Source organism: Battus philenor, unplaced genomic scaffold (assembly GCF_028537555.1).
Source record: "Battus philenor isolate CCGP_79_NKW_IND1 unplaced genomic scaffold, ilBatPhil1.0.hap1 SCAF_9, whole genome shotgun sequence".
Taxonomy (NCBI): Eukaryota; Metazoa; Arthropoda; class Insecta; order Lepidoptera; family Papilionidae; genus Battus; species Battus philenor.
Window position 1 is genome coordinate 4661553 of NW_027181759.1, and position 20832 is coordinate 4682384.

The following is a 20832-nucleotide window of genomic DNA, read 5'->3' on the forward strand; positions in this document are numbered from 1 at the left end:
TTTTTGTTTATTTTATGCTGCGTTTAACTAGGGTTTTTTTTCTTGCGAAAAAGTAATCCTTAAATCTTAATATAAAATATTGTAAATTACAATCCAACAATTTTGAAAAATTTAATATTAAAAAAGTAGTGTCTTTAATAAATTCTGTAAGATAAGCGCATAGATAGGTACGCTTTCATTTATAACCTATAATAGAGTACTCGTAAATCCATAAACGAGGCGCGATGATTGAAAAATAATAAATTTATAAAACAAAAACCACAAGGCGTCGATCACTAGTGTTCTCGAAAGGTGAAAAATATTAAATAACGCGTGTTATTTACAATCAACCGTATAACCATAACCATAATGTTCAAATTTGTGTGACGTTGGTCACTTTTGAATGCTGTATTTATGTACTTTCAACAACAATCTCATGATTAAGCCACATTATACAGTAATTTACGGTGAATTACTAATAATATTATATTTTTAGTACGTTGGTAATTGATCCTTTATTATAGATGGGCGTTGTCGAACATGAACAAAATGCTGCCATAGTAGAAATATTCTTGGAATGTTAATGCTATGTGCAATTACTTCGAAAACCGATTTTTGTTAAAAAAAAAACACGTGAGATTATTGGTTAACGTCTGTATTCTTGTAGAAACGCACACCGACTATTTAGTACTAATGTGGTTTACTTTGCATAACTCGTTGTTTATTTAGGATGCCCTGCCCTTCTCCGGAAGAAAAAATAATATAATTGTTGTAAATAGTGTAATTTCTGTCAGTAGAAAACGTAGATACAGAAAGAATGCTGTTCAAGAGTTACATCTGTATTTTAGCCTGAATCGTTGAATAAATTCTCTTGCGTGAATTATTAGGTTCTTGAGTAAAGACCACGGCTGGCAAGCAAAACGTGGTACATCCACCATCAAGGTAGACAAACAAACATCATGTTAAGGTCGTTTTTTAATGGTCACGTTTAAGCGCCTCTGTTATCTATATAAAAGACAGGACTTTTTTTATTTTAAATTATTTTTTTAGTTCGTGTTTTCCTATCACTTTTCGCTTCCGTCAATATTACTCTCTTATTCCCATTATTTCTTCACGTTTATTTTTATTCTCTTACCGTTTAATTATATTCCATTCACACTTCACCTCTCTTCCTTAACCATACTATGTTGGTATATCGCAGCACTTTCAATTTTGTTTTTTATTTCTTTCTTTCTTTTTATAACATTCTAAGTTTTTACAATTTTGTATAATATCAGGAATCTTTAGCTACTGTTATATTACTTCTATATTTACTTTATTTTATTTACAATTTGTTACCATGTCCTTATTTCTAAGATTCTTGATGATGTCGTTGGAAGAACCCTGATGCAAGTCGCTTAAAACCTTTTTGGAACTATGGGTCAGGTGAATATCCAATAGTCGACGTCCTAATGCGGAAATGATAATTATTTGAAATTCACACACGTGAATTACATTACAATAGATATGGTAATAATAAATGTAGAAGATAATAGAAAAAATGTCTTGTGATTTTTCGCTAAAATTGAATTAATATAAACATTTGAGTGTTTTTTTTTATAAATTTTCTATCTGTGAATGTATATTACTAAGATTGGAAAACAGATGGCCTTAACTAGTTACCTGCGAGGGATTCTTCGTAGCTTAGCAGGAAGGAAGAGAGCTTTATGTAGAATTAGTGAGCTTAAAAGAGGGATTGCAGGGCGTATAGCGCCATTGTACCTCATAATTGTTATTGCTGGAAATTAATTCCGGCAGAGGTAGGGAGTATAAAATCTCATCAGTCAGAATTGTCAAGGAGGCAAATTTTAGGCTAAATTAAATTAAGGCTTTATTACATTTTATATGTAAACGAATGAATTTGTCAATAATACTAACATATTTGCAGATCTTTTACATTGATCATTGCAATGCTCAAAATTTTTTACCTGACTGAATTCTATTCCAATCATAAATAAACCACTGGAATAAATTACCGTGATATCCTTCTTTACACGCATTTTTACCCTATATTTATTTGTTTTGGTATTGTTTGTTTTTTGTCTTTGCTTACAATTCGTTGTACGATTTATTCAAAATTAGTGTGTAAGCAATATATTCTAGGAAATTGTATTAAATGTAAGCAAACCTAATTTAATAAAATAAATGAAACAAACATTCAAAATACATAGCAAATTCACTAGATCGGTTTAGAATACTTGCTGAAAGTCGAACATGTTCTTAAGAACGAATAGTTATTGATTTGACGATTAATTTTTATAATTTAATTTAATAAAATCTAAGTTCATAAAGAATTTAACGTACAGCAAAATATTTGCTTACGTTATAAATATGCCGGTATTTTAACAATGCAATATAACTCAAGAAGAGCAACGGAATATTTGCATAATATCCTCTAATCGTTTGATCTACTTGTACATGTGCCGCGAGTGCGACGGTATCGTGTCGGACGCGTGTCGTACGTGTCCCGTGCGGCTGATAACCCGCGGCTACGTGACGGGCCCAAATGACCCCGTCTGGCATAAAAATGTATAACCCTCATCTTGTCTGCCAGTCGCAGCGGACTGCGACTTAAATATTACGTTCAATTTTGCACAAGGTACGCTTGTTAAGTACATTTGTAGCCATTTTGATAAGAATAAAATTTTACTTGGACTAAAGAAAATGAATAACCTAAAACTTTAAATTTATTAAAGTAAAACGTCCTCCTATACTATTTTAAAAAAAATTCTAATGCAAATACGATTAGGAACTAACGCAGTTTATCAATAAGAATAAAACCACTTTTTTACCTCGATATTTTTCTTCCAGATTGAATTCATTTATGAAGCGTGCATTGATATTTCAACGTATTTTTAAGTTTTATGCACTGGATATCAAGAATTACTTAAGCAACTTGAGAAACAAAAAAACAACAACAGAGGCAGTTTAGATCGTTCTTCAAACTCAACAGTTGTGGTTGACATATCTGACATATTTACTGATAGCATTTTCAGTCCAGTCCGTAATATACGTGCAGGCTTGTTTTCAACTAGCGACTAATAATTGCGAAATTGATTTCTATTTATAATTTAAATTTGTATTTTTTAGGTTTTGTACGTATGGATTAAAATTTCACAGTACACTATTACGTTTATTGTTTTTTTTTTAATTTGTTAAAATGTCTTCAAATTTACCACATGTATTTTTACACGCTTTTCTAAGAAACGCTTGTACCGTGTAAAAAAAGAATTGGGTAAGACATTTGTAGATAGTCACTCCTTACATAGGTCTGATGGACAAAATTTTTAAAAATTAAAATATTGTTTATTCATCTGATTTTTATAGCCAATGTCGAAATCTCGTTTGAAATATTGTATATGACTTTATTCTTATGTGGAGTACATAACAGATATAAAAATTGCTGAAAGTAGTATTTTTATCCCTTTAGATCTGGAAAAGTTAAATATTACACTGTTATTAAAAAAGACGGTATTTATTACAATTCTTTTATCAATGAAACTGATTCGTAGTTTCGGCCTATACACGCCCATTGCAAGGCAAATGCCTGCCCCAAAGACCTACCGGGGATGTAGCATATTCGTCACACTTGGCCAGCTGATTAGCCAAACCCAGTGTTATATTATGGAACGTAGATAGCGTTGCCATCCATCGTCCGGAAAGTTGTTTATGTGCGATGGCAATCCTATATAATAATGCAAAAAATATAAATTATATAAGTTTGCATCCTTGAAATCAAACCCGCTATCGCAAGCCTGAATCTTTTTAAAACTAATTATTGCAAGAAAATTGAGACAGAATATATTAAAAGGCGTATTCGACAAACAAAGCTACGCAAACATAGTATTGTACCGTATATAGGAATACTTGATTGCTTCACCGCTACCGCTAAAAGCGATTCACCAACAGTTCAATTGAATCAGATGACAGAGTGCGGCGTAACTAATACGTTCCCACAGAAAAGCAATTTCACTAAGAGACAGCAACGACTGTCGCCTCGAACGCTGAACAAACGCTGACAATTCGCGTCCCTCCGCCCTCTCTATATTAGACGTATTACTTCCACTACACTAAGCGGAGCTACTGGAAGTGCCTGCCGCAGGCGAGGTTGGAAATTGTATTAGTATTGATTTTACTTCAATATTTGAATTATACTACTTTTTCACTTTCATACTTATTAAAATCTACGTACATAACTATATGTTATTAGTAATTGGGTAGAGATAGTATTTATCATATATATAGTATTTATCAAACTCGGAAGATGTATATATATTGCTGGTTCAAATGATGATTAGTACACACTATCCAAAAAATAATAAATAACATAATGATAATATAACACGAAGAAACGTTTTCAAAATTCAGATCCCTATGTAAACTACCTATTTTTAGTACTTCTACCTTTTCCATACTATGGTTGTCTGTAAGAGGTTGCCTTGTGTGATAAGACCGTCCTTTGTACTTTTTTTGTCTATTATTGTGAAACTTATTATATGTATCCTAACGTATACATTAAAGAATATTAAATAAATAAATTAAAAATAAATAAACAAAATTTAATTATTCTTTTCTATCTGTCCCAGACTCAGTATTGTTACAAGCTATTGGCCCGTCGCATTCGAATAGAAAAATAAATTAATATAACATATTTCAGAATGATAACATTTTATACCAGACTGGAAATATGTGTAAATGGTTTAAACCTTTTTGCTGAGGAATACATTCACACATATTTAATGCTTATATGCCCTAATCAAAGACAGTGTAAGTGGTATGTATTTTGAGATTTTTTGTTACTTTTTATTACATTTAAAGACATTGTCTTGTTATTATATCCCTGCACGACTAGGTTAACTGAAAGAGAATATTTATAAAGACATAAGACAGCCATTTCAAAACGTGTAAATAAGTAAATAAATAAAAAATGTGACACTTTAAAATTGTCTTTACACCTGTGGTAACTACACAAGTTGATCATTCGTCATTTTACTTGATTAGATAAGAAAAAAACTATATGTGAATATAATAATTATGCGAATATAGTTCTTAAAAAAGGTTAGCCTGGCGTTAATGTATTGTTATAAAAATATGATTTAACACGTTAAGAATAGCGTTTCAAATCGCATAAACTGCACATTTTACCATAGATTATGCGGCGTGCAATTATAAATCCGCGCGAGGCTCAAAAAGATGTCAACAACGGGAGAACAGAAGTTGCGGCAGGGTTTCATTTGAACTGCACCATTGTTCGGTCAGGGCCCGTGAGCCTGTTGTTATGGAAAATTAAAAAGGTAATTTTCTAAATGAGCCCACTCCCAGCACAGGGTTAAGCACGCGAGTGCTATAAAGTTCGCTGCACACTCACGTTGCATGCAGTTATACCTCTTGTACGTGTATTATGTAATACAACTAAACTTTTATTACAACATTGTATTTACGATATCTTATTGCGTACTACGTGAACGAAGGTTAATTATTAATAGTATCTAAAATATTATTAAATTACTAAACATTAATTTTATATTGGTAGTTGGGAAAAGTTGTTATATTTTAGTTATTATGGTCTCTATAATGAATGTAAAACATCGTGTTTTTTAACTTAAATCAAATTAGAAAGTGTGATTTCTTTTGGTGTTCGTGTAGAATATACAGGATGGCTATACATGTAACCTTTAAAGGCGTAAATTGTACCTCATTAGTCAGCAAAAAAGCTTAAAAGCTTTTGCACACTTTTTTTTCGATAATCGTATTTATAGTTAGAAACTATTAGAATAAGATAAGGCCCAAAAATTCTAGCAAGACAGAGTCGGCAGGAACATAATTAATTTTTATTTGTAGTAATCTGTAGTTCTTTTAATCTTTCTTGCTACATTATCCATACGCTATTTATTATTTCTGTAACCTGAATAAAGTGAAATACACATTTATTGGCAGAAAATTCGCAATATATACATTTACTCATTAAAAATGTTTGTACCTATAACTAATCATCTTGTATAGAAGTTACTTGCCGCTCTTCACCCATTACACGTCACATTCCTGTATCCCATAAACGGAGGTGTCGCTTTAATAAGATTTCTTAACTAAAGCATAACATCCATACAGTCGTTTGTATGCAACTTACATATGCTTGCAGCCTACACAGCAACAGTAAGCGTTTATGGCAAACATTTAATATAAAAAAAACGCTTCATTCTATGTCTTATCTCGGAACAATAAGCTTTATATTTGTTTGACAATAAGTTGCTCTGCTTGCCGGCTAAGATCACACGATATACTAACACGTATGGTCGTTAGCTTTCATAGATCGGTACGCAGAAACTTTAGTACGCACGAATGCGGCACAAGAAGGTAAGATGGCGACGTATTTGCGATAGTACGCCGATAAAAGCGAGCGAAACCAAGAAGGGGCGCTCGTATCGCTGCGGTTAATTAGGTAAGAACCAGAATGTGCGGACGTTTTCTTAATACAAAGAGTTAGACAATGCTTTGTACGATAGACGAAAATTAGTCAATATCAATATTATTTAAAAAAAAATGTAGGTACTTCAGGATATGACGGTGTTCGAAAAATTCATAAATATGGCATAATATTTTATGCAAATCCGGAGGTCTACTGCAGACTTCAGACAGCGGTAGTGGCATTAAAAGTTTCGAAGAACGTTTTAAAGTAACTAAAGTTAAAGTGTTTTGACTTATAAAAACAGAGTAATATTAACATAAGTGCACAATTGTTGCTTGCCAGCTTACCCACGCATTCTCTGTACGCATGGGGATTGATAGAGCAAAGATCAGTAAATATTAACATAACCTACAAAGGGTGAAGTCTTTAAAGAAATAGAACGTGTAGACAAATTAAAACATAATTTTCAACAATTAATGTTGTAATGCGTAACGTAATGTTGCTCCTATAATACCGATGTAAATAAAGAATTAAATTTCTGTGGAATTCCCCTTTTTGATACGCCGCAGACGATGATGTAATGTTGCTCCTACATCATCTAATGTAAAATAGTACATTTAATGTAAATTCCGGGAAATTATAACGCTAAATAATTTCGAAAATATTTGAATGATGAAATGTGACCCCACTCTTGGAGAACTTTGAAGAACAAACTAAGATATCACTTTTTATGTACAAAATATTGTTATAAATAATATCTACAAACATGAGAATACTTAAGTTAATTTAAATATTAAATGTATTCTAGTTCTAATAATAATAGTTCATAACAGCTCCTATTTAAGCCAACAAACTGTGTGTATAAATTGGCGATTTCGTAAGTATATATTTATTGTTAACTATATAAATGTAAATAAAACAGAAAAAACGTACATGCTATGTCACCAAAAACTAAGTCATTAGCGACGAAGAATTGTTATCAAAGGCATTCCAATAAAAATGTTTCAAAATTTCCCAACGTCCACCTTCCTACTTCTTGGAAGCAAGTCCAACAAGGCTTAATTATCCCTGTATTTATTGCATACAACACAATGCCTGCGAAGCAATTCTAACCGAGAGAAATGCTATTAGGTCCCCATGCGGTAAAACGTATTTGCTTTAGTAAAATTATCCCACGTTTAAAATTTCGATACAGCTGGTGGTACAAAAATATAAAGAATAAACTATATAGGAGTTTGAGAAGGTTAAAACTCTTAAATGTAATATTTTTATTGGTTCTGAAACTTCAAAATGCTTATTTGTAAGTGAAAAGCTTTCAAGATTTTACACGTTTTTCATCACACGACAAGGCAATAACTTCTGGCAACACCGTCGCCTGGGACAGATAATAATCGATAAATTATTTTAATATGCGGTAATCCTCATTTTGAAAGACCTTTTTCTTACGTGTGTTATACGTTTTAATTATCATTTATTATTTTATCATTGAAATTTGTATAGGGTGTACCACACATAAATTGACAGTAAATGAAATGATATATAATCATCCCTTTAAAACCAACTAACCAACCACCCTGTTTATAATAAGACAAATTATTCTTTTTCAATTAAATGGATTTTTTTAAACATATAATCAATTCCCGGACAAAATCTATTTTATACAAACTTGACATGTTCAAATACACTGTGGTTAGATAATCGGCAGTTACTCAATAAATAACCCAACAAATGGAAACCGATTCAGATTTAGTTCGGTAAATAAATCATGATGGATCGCAATGAGGCTTCGTATCATTATTCATTGCGTCAGTTAAATTTATCCCAATCAGAAATAGAATTTCAGTGCACTGGACCGATCAATCACTCTCTTTTATAACAGTACAAACAATTACCTAATTTAAATATAAGAAAGCGTTTAATTCGTGTAAGCGCGCGGTTTAATCGGATATCTAACGTAAGCTTTCCTCGGCTATTTGTACCCGTCGCACCAATAATTAACTCCGACGGGGCTGCAACTGTGGACGCTTAACTGCATTTTAAACTTTAAACGTCGAGAATGATGAAAAGCGAAACCGGATTTATTGTTAAGAGTTATGTTTGCGTTTGTTTTTGGTTCTTGGTTAATTAGTCTAGTTAAAAATAGCGGTAGATAGTTGTTAAAATGTCGGTAGTCATTATACTCTATGGAGTTATGTTATTGAGGCGAGAAGGCCTGTTGACTCACATAGTAGGAGGTTCTTCCAGCTGCCACCGAGCGCGCGGAGACAGCGATGCAAGCGAGGCGTCGGGTTCGGAGGCGCTCGCGGCAAAGTCATCCTGACGTCACCCTCTGACGAACTCCTTGCTAGTAACGACGACCCTCTATCGCGAGACAAAGATCTACGTCTTCCGAACGGTGCTCCTCTCACCGTTGCAAATGTTTCTTCACAGGCCACATTCAGTGTTTCCATTGGTATACCTTCAGGTTCGTCGCGCCTGCTTCGGACTGAAAACGTTCTTCGGAACCCACTGGCTAAACCTTCTATTGTCTTACGTTTTGGTTTTGGAATATCTTCAGAGCTGATAACTGTGATGTTATCTAAGTCTTGGGGCTCGTACGTTCTATAAGCTCTAGGTTGTTCGATTCCAGAAAGATCTTCGACACCGCCGTGCCTATATCTAAGCGGCCTGCCTCGGTCTATAACACCGAGCTCATCGTAGCTTCTGTAAGTCGACGAAGTTCGTCGCGGGGCCGGAGGCCGTCCTGCTCTGTCTATCGTCATTTCGATTGATTCTTAGTTAACGAACACCTGATAAAGAAACGAAGCGATTTAGATATTTTTCTTAATTTAATTTTGTATCTTACGATCTTATCATCTCAGCTTGCGATCACCGACCAGTTAAAATAATATTTTGAAAATTATGAAACCAAATAGTTTTATGTTATGAAAGGAATATTTCATAAATTTGTGTGGATTTATACATAAATCTTGTAATAGATTTGTTTATGTTACCGTACACAGAGATCTTGGGTTTGTACGTAAATAAATATAACAAGCCGTTTGATATCAGCGGAGCAGTAAATGACGGCGACCGGTCGTGAAATAATGAACGCTTAGTATAGTTAGCTCCGCCGGGGTTATCGTCTTTAACTGTCGATATTTAACCGACGACGTCGTGAGGATTATCTCTGCGGGATCGGAGGTTATTACGGTTATAGTCAGTGTTATATTTGCGTGTGGGCCGCGAGTTTAACGTAACAATGTCGTGACTTGTCCGACTTCTGAACTAACATTCTAATAAAATATGTTTACCAACGAAATGGCGCGATCGACATAAAATTTACTGTTTTCGCGAAATATTGTTAAATTTCGTTGCATACAAAGCACGGATCCTTGGACTATTTACTATGTCATAAAAATATGTAAAAAAAACCCGAACAGAATAGTTTTGTCTGTTTAGATTTAGGCGAATATCACTAATGAAGTAATTCTCCTATTTTTAAAGCATTATATCGGGGTAATTTCAAATATCGTTACTTTAAATATGTCTTAATGTGAAGAGATAAAATAAGTGTTTTACTGAGAGAAAAAAATTGGAAGTATCAATGAATATTCGTTATTTTGTTAAACAAGGCATAAATTCAAATGTTACTTACAATAAAATAAGTTTAAAAAAGGTTGTTTTGTAAGGTACGATTTATATATAGTATATTTATATATATATACTCTATATTTTATATTATAGAGTACACTTTAATACGTCATTAATAGGTAATTCAAATCGCATGCATTAAATGGCAATTGAACAGGATTAACATGCAGGTTCGACATAAATCCCAAAGAGGATGAAACGTTTCGGCCGCTCCGCGCGCTAACTATGATCGACGGAGGGAAACGGCCGATTATTGAATTAGCATTTCCCACTCGCCGGTAGTTCGACATTGTTTGACCGATTCGACCCGAAGTTATTTATATGTCGACATGTGTTTCCTCACCTTCCTGCACTTACGCAATCGGGATGAAACGTTTTAACAGTTAATGCTAATGTTATCTATGTAAGCTATTGATTGGTTGCTAACGCTATAAGTTATAATTAATGGTTTAGAAAACATTAGAAACTATTTACATTACAATAATAACCTTTGATTTCAAAATGAAAAAAAAAATATTCGAGAAACATTTCCTTACATAAAAAAAACTGCATGATTATCAAATGTTACTTCGCGTGTGGATATATTTGTACATTACAAAGATGTATATTTTAAAATGTTTGGGGTCTGAAAATAAAGTTCATTTTTGCGCCAGGCGGTTAAATATCGTTTTAAAAATCATAAAACAACGACACGAAAAGTTCATTTATTAGCTTGGAAATTATTATTTGCCGAATACTTCTTCCAATAAAGTCAAGCTTATCCAAGAACCATTTGCGAGAAAGCTTCATAGCGACTGAATTAATGAGAACCAGGCGATCACTGGTAGACTTATCCATCCATAAAAATAAACTTTATTTTTAAACATTTTGTATCACGCATTATAACGAACATCATTATCTAGAAACTAAATCGTAACTGAACAGACAAATGTTTGCCTGTTTGTTAGCGAGAAATACATTGTTACTGTGGCACCCGTTTTGCATCCAGCATTTTCCGACGTAGACGTCCTAAGCTACGTTATGCGGTCCGTGACCCTCTCCAGAACCTTAAGGTCCGTGTGAGTGGAGGTCTTACGCTATCCGGTTCTTGACCTCCGCTCCAGAAACTTGAGGTTCCAATGACCATCTGTTCTGAGTACAAAATAAGGAAATTGCTACACAAATAATAGGCTGACATCAACCACTGACTTTAATCGATGATTTCACTGATAGGAATCGGGCTATATTTCGCACGAAAGGCATTATCGGGACACTTACAAGAAAACACAGACGCGATTTTATTCTCATTAAAGTATTTCACCAAAGTTCCCACTTCAACGTACCATTTCGAATTGTCGATTAAGTGTCGGATATAAGTAAATGAAATCGAAGTGATACAAAATGTCGCCGTTATTATTGCGAAAAGGGTAAACGACACCGCGGAAAGCTCAACATCGAAATAGCGATCGAGAAAATACCTGATGTAAATAATACCTTAAAGGTCTGAGCGCATTACAATTAAAGTGTCGAAATTTCATTCACAACAACGCTCGCTTTGATCATTTAATGCTATTGCAAAACTTGTACAGTTGAGCACATTATTGTTTTCTTTATATTATTTTACAATAAATTCAACTTATTCATTTGACGATGTATGACTCCTCCATAATTGTTTTATACGCTACTAATAATGACATACAGGATGCTCGGTTATAGGTGTAAAAGCTTTAAAGGAGTGTATTAACAGGTCAATTGCTGCCAATAATTGTATTGTACACTTCTAACCCAAAAATTGTAAGTAAAATCGTATTCAAAATGCATATCAATATATATTAAATTAATGTTTACAATTAGTCCTTGCGTCTTTGTACTGCCAGAAGTTATTAACTTGTCGTATTCCAACAGAAAAAAAATTATACATTTCATAGTTTTAAGTAAAGAAAGCCGCCTTGAATCCGGTCCATCTATATATGTAGACAGACACAGATAAAGGTTCTTTAGTTGTAGTAAAATGCGATTCTGGGTACGCGTGCGCTGGTATACAAAAAACAAGAAATAAAAGTCGGTCCAGCATGCGTTTTTTTAGCTCGCGTGCGAGAAATCAGCGAGTTTCCATTAACTTGAACTGTTTCAACTTGTTACTGGGTGTCGACGTTGGGAATGAGGATGTAAAGTAGCCTTTTGGTAAACTGTAACGTATTTTTAATAACTACATTAAATTTTCAAACATAATATTACATTAATAGTATTGTTAAATATTTTAATTAATTTTCATAATTATTAAGCAGGTATTAACAAGTTGCAATGGGCGGGCCACAAAGTACAAAATGAATGTGAGCGAAGATGTCTTAAGATTTAGGGGGATCACGGATCCGTAAGCGCACCGTACCGTCCATACGGTAGACAGATGACTTTTTTAGATGATGAATTATCATCATAAAATGGTGATTACATTCACATTAAAATTAAAAAAGAAATTTATCAAAATGTAAACCGTTTTTTTAGATATATTCAATTCTATACGAATACTATTGTTAACAAAATAGCTTATTGTTTTAAACAAAGCAACTTAAAAGTCCGGCCACGGGCAAACTAGTCGATTAAAACAATTTCAATAAGAATCCACTCACGGTTAAAGTTCTGACCAGTTAAAATGAGTTCGGTGAGCGCCACTCGACTCGACTGGAGACTAAACAAATCAAACCACTCCGTCAAAGGAGGCATTTCAAGAGTTATTAGAGTAGGGAACTTTGAGTTTATATTTACACAAGCTATGCCCGCCGCTTAGCTTGCGTTTAAGCTTCGCATTGCGAGAGTTCGATCCTCTTTGTCATTATTTTTTTACTTAATATCATATTATTGCAATTATTTATTAAGGTATTTTTTTTTCAAGGGAATATAAAGCAAGTCGACGACATATAGTATACAAGGGCTACCTTGTCATGAGAATGGAGGCAGCGTGAAACGGATCATTGTGGCTATGGGGGAGACCTATGCCTTTGCAATAAGCGCCTATCGTTTGTCATGATGATAATAATAATAAAGCAAGACAGAAAAAAAACCTACAAACATAGTAATCCCTGATTATAGGTGTAAAAGCTTTAGGTAGATGAATGTTTAACTCGTTTGTTAGCAAAAAAAAACCTTTAAAAATTCTACTCATTACTTATATTCTACAATCCTATCGTCCTGTATAAAGCTATCACTATTAACTTTCAACATTCATTTGTTTTGTTGAAATACAACAAGCCAATGACTGCTGGTAGTACAGTCTACAGATCTAAACAATTTAATTAATTTAATTTGAGTATGTTGTAATTCGAATTTTGAAAACGATTTTTTTACTTTATTATAATTACGATTATATTTCCGAAACCATTTATTTTTGGATAGGGAGTAATACCATACATAAAATGACATCAAATGCTACACATTCACTAACAAACAAATTCTTGTCCCTGTTAAAAGGCGAAAAACTTTCTATTTTCCAGATGAGACAAAATCATGTACTGCGACCTTTTTTAATTTTATGGTCGCTATTGCAAAAGCTTATTTGAACGCAAAAAAATGTCATCATTGCGACACGGAGCACACGATATCGGTCTGCCAATTAAGAGCGGCTCCTTGCTGCGGCGATAAGAAGCTATAAATCACAAGCAGCAAAAACATCGCACGTTCGGTGCGCGCCACACCGCAGCTAATAAAGAGCAAGGTTCGAGCAAAGCATACGCACACTCAACAATAGAATTGATTTTATGCCTGCTTACATATCAACGTTAATAAAAAAAATGGTTAAATCTACAATATTTGAGGATTTAATCGCTATGTTTGGATTGTAACATGTGTATGAAAAAAAAGATATAAAAAGCTGTTGAAAATACTATCAATATAATGGATAACATATTAAATCCACGGGTTATATAACAATGTCATGTTACTGTATTATAAAGGAAGAAATCTAATATCTCTGCCATTGACGTATATATTTCTTCTGTAACCAAATATTGACTTTTGAAACGGAATTCATTTCGTAAACTTTTATTTTCAAACTCTTTACGTCATCTAATGAAAAGCTTGTAAAGTACAACGTGCGCAATTTTTTAGAATATCAGAATTTTTTGTAAAATATCACATCATCATCATGATGGTAGCGATAGATAGAATGACCAGCGATTTCCAGTGGGATCTATAAATACACATAGTTATACCAACTATTGGTATAAAGGGTAGTTGTTACTAGAGTTTCTTGAGACCAACGTTCTAAAATATAATAGTTCAGTTAAGTGAAAACATTAATGTTTAATCCATTTATATATATAATGTGCGCAGAATGGTCAAAAATTTAAAGCATACATTCATGTTCCAAAAACACGGTCATCGCGTGAAGAAACGTGGGCCGCTGTATGTATTGCTACATTCATGCAAGAAATCAGTGTATTAATGCATCTTGATGCATGTGTCGAGACGGTTGTGCAAACATGCGCTCCAAATATGGTGTACACTCAATTTTACCGGTTTCGCAAAAGAAGGGAAAATTTACGAGTCATAATAGTTCCATACACGGGGTGTTATGGTCCGGAAGCGGCTGACTAGCGGAGCATTCAGCAAGTCAAGCGGACAAAGCCGTGACAGACGCTCGTGATCTAAATGTAAACGTGATACTCATGATGGATTACATTTTTATTACATAACATTTTGCTTACGTGATGTCAAAGATAATCTTTTTCGTAATAGTTAATCCAATTTATTTTATTGCGTCTACTAAACTAAACGATAACACATAGATATGTACTTAATTAACAAAGAACTAAATTAGGAACAGAGCAATGAGTCTCAGAAGACTGCGACTAGGATCGAAGGTATTATACAGGATTGTCACTGCTCATAATCAAGTTTCTACAGAATGAACAGCAGCGTCCTCTGCGTACTATAAAACTACACGCTATAATAGCCACCATACCGTGGCTATTATAGCATATTCCCCATAAATATCTTAAACATGCTTTGCAGTGGGCGTCTATAGGCTGAAACGTCGACATTAGAAACGGAACAAGGTAAGTAGTAAGTACGATAATAGTGAAATACGTAATAAGTTACACGGCATTCGATTTGTGATTAAAAGTATTTAATGAATTTAACTTTTAAAAATAGATGTATTTAACGCTACTACACTTAACATACACATAACTTTTTTGGAAAATTAATAAATTTATAATAACATTTTTTTTCCATTTACTTAAGAAGTACTTGTGTATCAGTAGGACTGTGTTGTAAAACACCTTGATGGTTGAAAGTTAATCAATACCGGGTATTCATATATTTTGTTAAATTGAATTAAATTTACATAAGTCTAGAATCCGGAGAGACATTGAGTGTAAATAACGATGCACCAGCGGCACAAACAAAGGATTGTCGTTAAAACAGGCGCAGCATTTGGATCTCTCAAGACAGTGTAAGATACTCCAAAACTGTGTTGTATTGGTAGTTTGTTGCAATCAGAAGAAAAAATATGTTAGGAATGTGTGCCCGTGGCTATTTCTTTAGTTTTATAGATGAAAGATTGAAAGTAGTTCTTGAATCATGAAGACTGATGTAATCATATATTTTAAAAACGTGTCCACAAAAAATGAGTAAGTCACTTGTTAAATAATTACAAGGCATATCATTAATAACCGATGACCTTAATAATTATTGCACGACGCATTTCTCCGTCGATAAGTGAAGTGGGCCGCCGTACATTACGTTAAGGTGGTACGCATATTGTTAGCGATAAACAATAATATATGTACGTAATGTTACACGGACTGTTAACCTTGTCAGACGCGATGTATGATGCTTTCTGTCGGCTACGGAACGCTGATTTATGTTTATCATAACAACTGAGAGGACATGATATTGTAACACATTTTATTACCATATTTTTCATTTGTTACCAAAATGGATTTAGGCTTTTGTATCGGTGGAATCCATAACATTTTACGGAACAAGACTGATCTGTTTACGATTTTGTGTTTTAAATCCTTTAAAAACATGTCTTAAAAGTACCATAACAAGAGTAAATAAATTAGTAATCGTTTACACTAGAAACAAGGGAGACGAAAATCAAACAATCAATAAAATTTGACCAACCGTAGTGTTTTAATTGTAGATTAAAAATCAGATATGTGTATTAAATTGAATAGGAAATGTAATCAATTTGTGATATGAAATGAATATACGACAGTCAAGCAATAAATTAATTAGTCAAAGTGTTGCGCCAGACAGAGTTCATACGGAATTAGATGAGTTCGCTTCCCAATTATTGTTAGGTGCATTTGTAATTACCGCAGCAAAAGTTGCATCGTGTTAAACGTGCATTTTGCTAATTAACTTTTGCAATTAGTTTGCTTTTTTGAACCCAATTTGAATTTTACTTATTATTAAAACAGTGGGTAGAAAAGAAATGACATAGTTGTGTTAAAATGAGATACTGTATTATGACATACAAATTAACATTATGGATTATATAATATCAAATCTAGCAATTTTATTACACGAAATACACAAAAATAAATTTCAAACAAAATCTGTTTACCACCTCTATTTTTTAAACGTTTGTTACTTTCCATATAACATTTTAAAAACAATGCAAAAAACAACAACATGATTTTTGCCTTCATTTATCCCACCTATGGTACAAAACTCGATTAAAACATTCATAGTATGCGCATTCCAATAATTTTAACTTTTTAAAAGCTATGTCATATGTTGTGTGTTCTTCTTACTGACATTTCAACCTTCCAATCTGCAGGACTATATCGAATGAAAGTAACCGATAAAAGGTGAAGTTAGTCTAAGTATCTCCTCTAAAATTATTTTATATAATTTGCACTTTAATAATGTGTTAATTCATTATAAGTATCTAAGGGAAAAACCTATTTGTTATTTAATTACGCCTGAGATTGATATACACTAGAATACTTCATCAATGTAATAGGAAAACGATTGTCCAGAGAAAATTTTCAGCTCACGGAATCTCACTTTGCGTAACTTCAACTTCCATGAAGCTGCACATAGCCGAAATAATGTCAATTACATCAAATACAAAATCTTTATTATAAATTAGTGCAGTTATTTAGTGCATGTCCATAGGATATTACTAAAGAGTAACCTGATAATAAATATTATATGTAACAAAGATATATGGTCTATGTTATTTGTTATTGGTCACGAAACGTTTGATTCAAAATTTTGGATAGTAAGGCGGGAGCGGTGAGACGTGGATCAATATTAACCAGACATCTTTGATCAGCAAACTGTTTACATAGAATATCTCTGACCGTTTCTTTATTTAACTCGTGATAAAAAATTTATAGCGTAACTGGCATATGATAGACATATATTGATACTTCTCGTATATTTTATAACCTTGAATTTTATTCGTAGTGACAACAATTTTTACGCCGGATAAATTAACATAAAGATAACCATTTAAAATGTTTTAAAAAATAAATATTTGAAATAACAATTTATGATTGGAGTAATTTGCGGTTTAATTGTTTTTGTGATGTGCGTATTTATTTTAGAATGATAAATATGACATGTAATCAGAATGATTAATGTATACAACAGTACATGTAAAGAAACTTCAAATAAGGTGCAATTTGTGACGTTAACAAAGAATAAACTTCAAAAAATAATTGCAAACTAAGTTTGTGCGGTGTTTGTGTTACTACCCTGTAAGTGAATTCATTGAAGATAATACCTTGACAATGATCTATGCAATTTCGGGCTGTTTTAATGTGTTTAATTACTAGCAGTGCCTGCGGCTTCGTCCGCATGGAATTGTACATACAAAAAATATTGTAGTTTTTTTTCGTTAGGGATTTTTTATAAAATAAAAGTAGCATTAATTACGCATTATTACAATCGGCTACCTGCCGGTATACGTCCCGTCAAAATTGATACAACCATTTCAGAAATTAACCGGAATAAACAGACGAAAATGAAAAAAAAAATATTTTGGTATATAAATTTGGCACATTATATATTGACATGCATGTAGTAAAAAGCGGTTGTTATATAATTACAAGCAGACGCTTTAATTTATATATTTGGATAGATATATTTTATATTATTTAAAAAATCATAGTCGCACAGTTTTTTCGCTTGTTCTTTTTAGGATAAACATTTTATTTACACGAAGTAGACTCAACTTGATGTCTAGACAAAGATGATATCCATCGTATATTGAATAAAGAATTTTTGAATTTGATTGATAAATAATGTGTATGTTAATGAATTAAAACTATTTTATCGTAATAACAAAATTGTAATAAAAAAAAATTCACGCGACATTACGAAAATTGTGTTTGATCGGTACCGAGAAATTTTAATAAAAAATTACTTTGATTTAATACTCTTTATTGTACAGGTAAAAGTAAGAAACACAAAGAGTTATAATAACTAAAAAAGTAAAAAATGCCACTCAAGGCAAATTCTTAGAAACAACCATAATTGGAGCAAATATTATCTGCAGAGTTAGAAAAATTTGCTCTAATGTGCAAAAAGATATTAAAGTCTTAATAATCTACCAGCCAAAAGTATCAAGATCGTTTATTATCCTTAAGTTACTTAAGTTTTCGGTCTTTAAAAGCGATCAAACACGACCGATCGTTTGAAGCCCTGTCGAGACGAAGCGCCGTCATCCATCACGCGGTGGTGAAATCTTTGACCGAACGTCCGATACATTACTTCGCGTCCCGTGTGTGGTGGTTACTCTCGCATACAATACTCAGAGAGAAAGCTTCTGCGCTGATTAATAAGCCTCTTGGATCCCCGAGGCTAATAAAACCGATAATAACAGATCATATCGGTGAGTAATTGTAAAATTGATAAGAGGCGAAATTACACGACAGCTGAACTACTGCTTACAAAGTGCGCCATTAATTTTACAAGCCGACGTTGAATGAACAAAACGATGGCAATTTAACGTAAATGTGGCATCATTGTGGGATCTTCATAGCTCCTTACATGGGTTGGAGTATTTTTTAATTTTTTAAAAAGTATCAATTTTATTTTAAAAATGGTTAGGAAAAAAGTGACTTTCGAATTTTATATGAAAATTCGAGACCTTTTTCTTCGTTAGGTTTATTTAAGTATATAGGTATGTATATGGTATACTATTGCATGCGCTATGACAAGATGAATATGTAACTTCTGAACTAAAAAAATAGACATATCGAAGACTAATTCATTAGACTCCTTTATTATTACATAAAGAAAAACCAATTAAAAATAGTTATAAACAGAATTGTCTTACTAACTAGTTTCTTTTTAATAAACTTTTTAATTTCATGAAAATTAGCCAGATATAAATACGACCAAAGAGCGATTTTGACCCCCCCCCCCCCGCCCCTCTAATATTAAAAATTGTTAAAAGAAATTGGTTATAAAACATGAAGAAGCATAAGTAAATAGCTGTATAAAATAATGGTTCAAGTATCGCGACATCAAACATAAGTCTACAAAAGGGAAAGACAGCGACGCGTCAAGTACATCGTACGAGAGTGCAGAGAGTATAGGTCTCAGTGAAAGCAGGGCCCGTGATATTCCTAAATTGCTCGAAGTAAGGTCGTTAGCCTGTAACAAAGGTGTTGACGGCTAGAAAATTGCGAATAATGCGTGGATCGACGGCTGTTAATGACCGTCACCTGCGGAGCGACACCGACGCGCGGCGCCGTTACCTTAGATAAGATTGATCGATGCGCATACATTATTAAATGCCGTTTTCGTCCGAGCGCTGTAACAAGACATAGAAATCAATGAGTTACGTCTGAAATAACTTTAAACTCCCGTATTTAGTAATAGCTCTTGTTCAAGATGTTTTTTAAGTAATATTGTGATATTTCGGTCGCATTAATAATAAAAATACTTCTTTTAAATTTTCATCAACTAATAAAAGTGCTACCGAAACCGCAGTACCGTTCCGTCAGTCCACCAGCGAATGCCCTTTTATAATCGTCTCCAACTCGTCGCACTATCCTAAAGCGCGTTTTAAGTAGCACTATAACAATCGCACGAAAGTATTGGTATATTTTAGTTAGATCATATGTAATACATGTATCATAAATTGGTTTATATCAAGCACTATTATATATTTAATAATAAAAACGTAACGTTTAAATGTTCAGCTGTTTTAATTAGCAATATTTAACACCGTAAACGAACCATCAAAATAAAAAATGTCGCAACGTTACCGCCGGCTCGTTTGAATTTCGAATGCGCGCGCTAGAAACATCCTTTACTTTATCTCCAACAGATCTCCGTTTAAGCGAGTGCCAGTTTTTCTGCATTTCACTCGTTTTTAACAAGATTTTCTCCGCTGACAAAGGCTTGATGGCTTTGACAGTTGTTTAAACATTCTCCCGTCTCTCGCAAATTGTCTTTTTAATTTTGTTTCCTCTTAGACTTTACTTGAGGTCGAGTTTGATAAGATCTTAAAATGTTTAAGCCCGAGCGATTTTAGCGGTGAATAACTGTGGGCTCAATGTCGACGACGGTCCGCGGCGCTTTAACACTCCTTAACGAAATAAGGTGATAATCGCTACAATAAACAGCGTATTCTTCACTCTGTCAATAATGCCTTATAAATGCTAATGTAAATATATTTTGAAGAAACCGGCGTGCATAAGTGTGAATTATAAAACCAGGAATAGTGCGACAATAAAAGCGGCATTCGAAATAACACAGGGCTGTAAAATATTGATTAGACGACCGATTTATCGCTCTGTTGAATTGTGGCGTTTCTCGAGAGC

The 20832-nt window shown here is 33.3% G+C and overlaps 1 protein-coding gene across 6 annotated transcripts in view; it reads right to left on the bottom strand.

The window, feature by feature from the left end:
- The window catches only part of ckn (CRK like proto-oncogene, adaptor protein), a 356007-nt gene that overhangs the window by 142355 nt on the left and 192820 nt on the right, over positions 1 to 20832 (bottom strand). For 2 of the 6 annotated variants that reach the window (XM_068775449.1, XM_068775448.1), the window contains exon 2: positions 8649 to 9213. The exons of the other annotated variants lie outside the window; for them this stretch is intronic. In XM_068775449.1, coding sequence (XP_068631550.1) covers positions 8649 to 9186 — 538 coding nt within the window. In that variant the 5' untranslated portion in view covers positions 9187 to 9213. The remainder of the gene's footprint in view (positions 1 to 8648; positions 9214 to 20832) is intronic. 6 annotated transcript variants of the gene reach the window in all.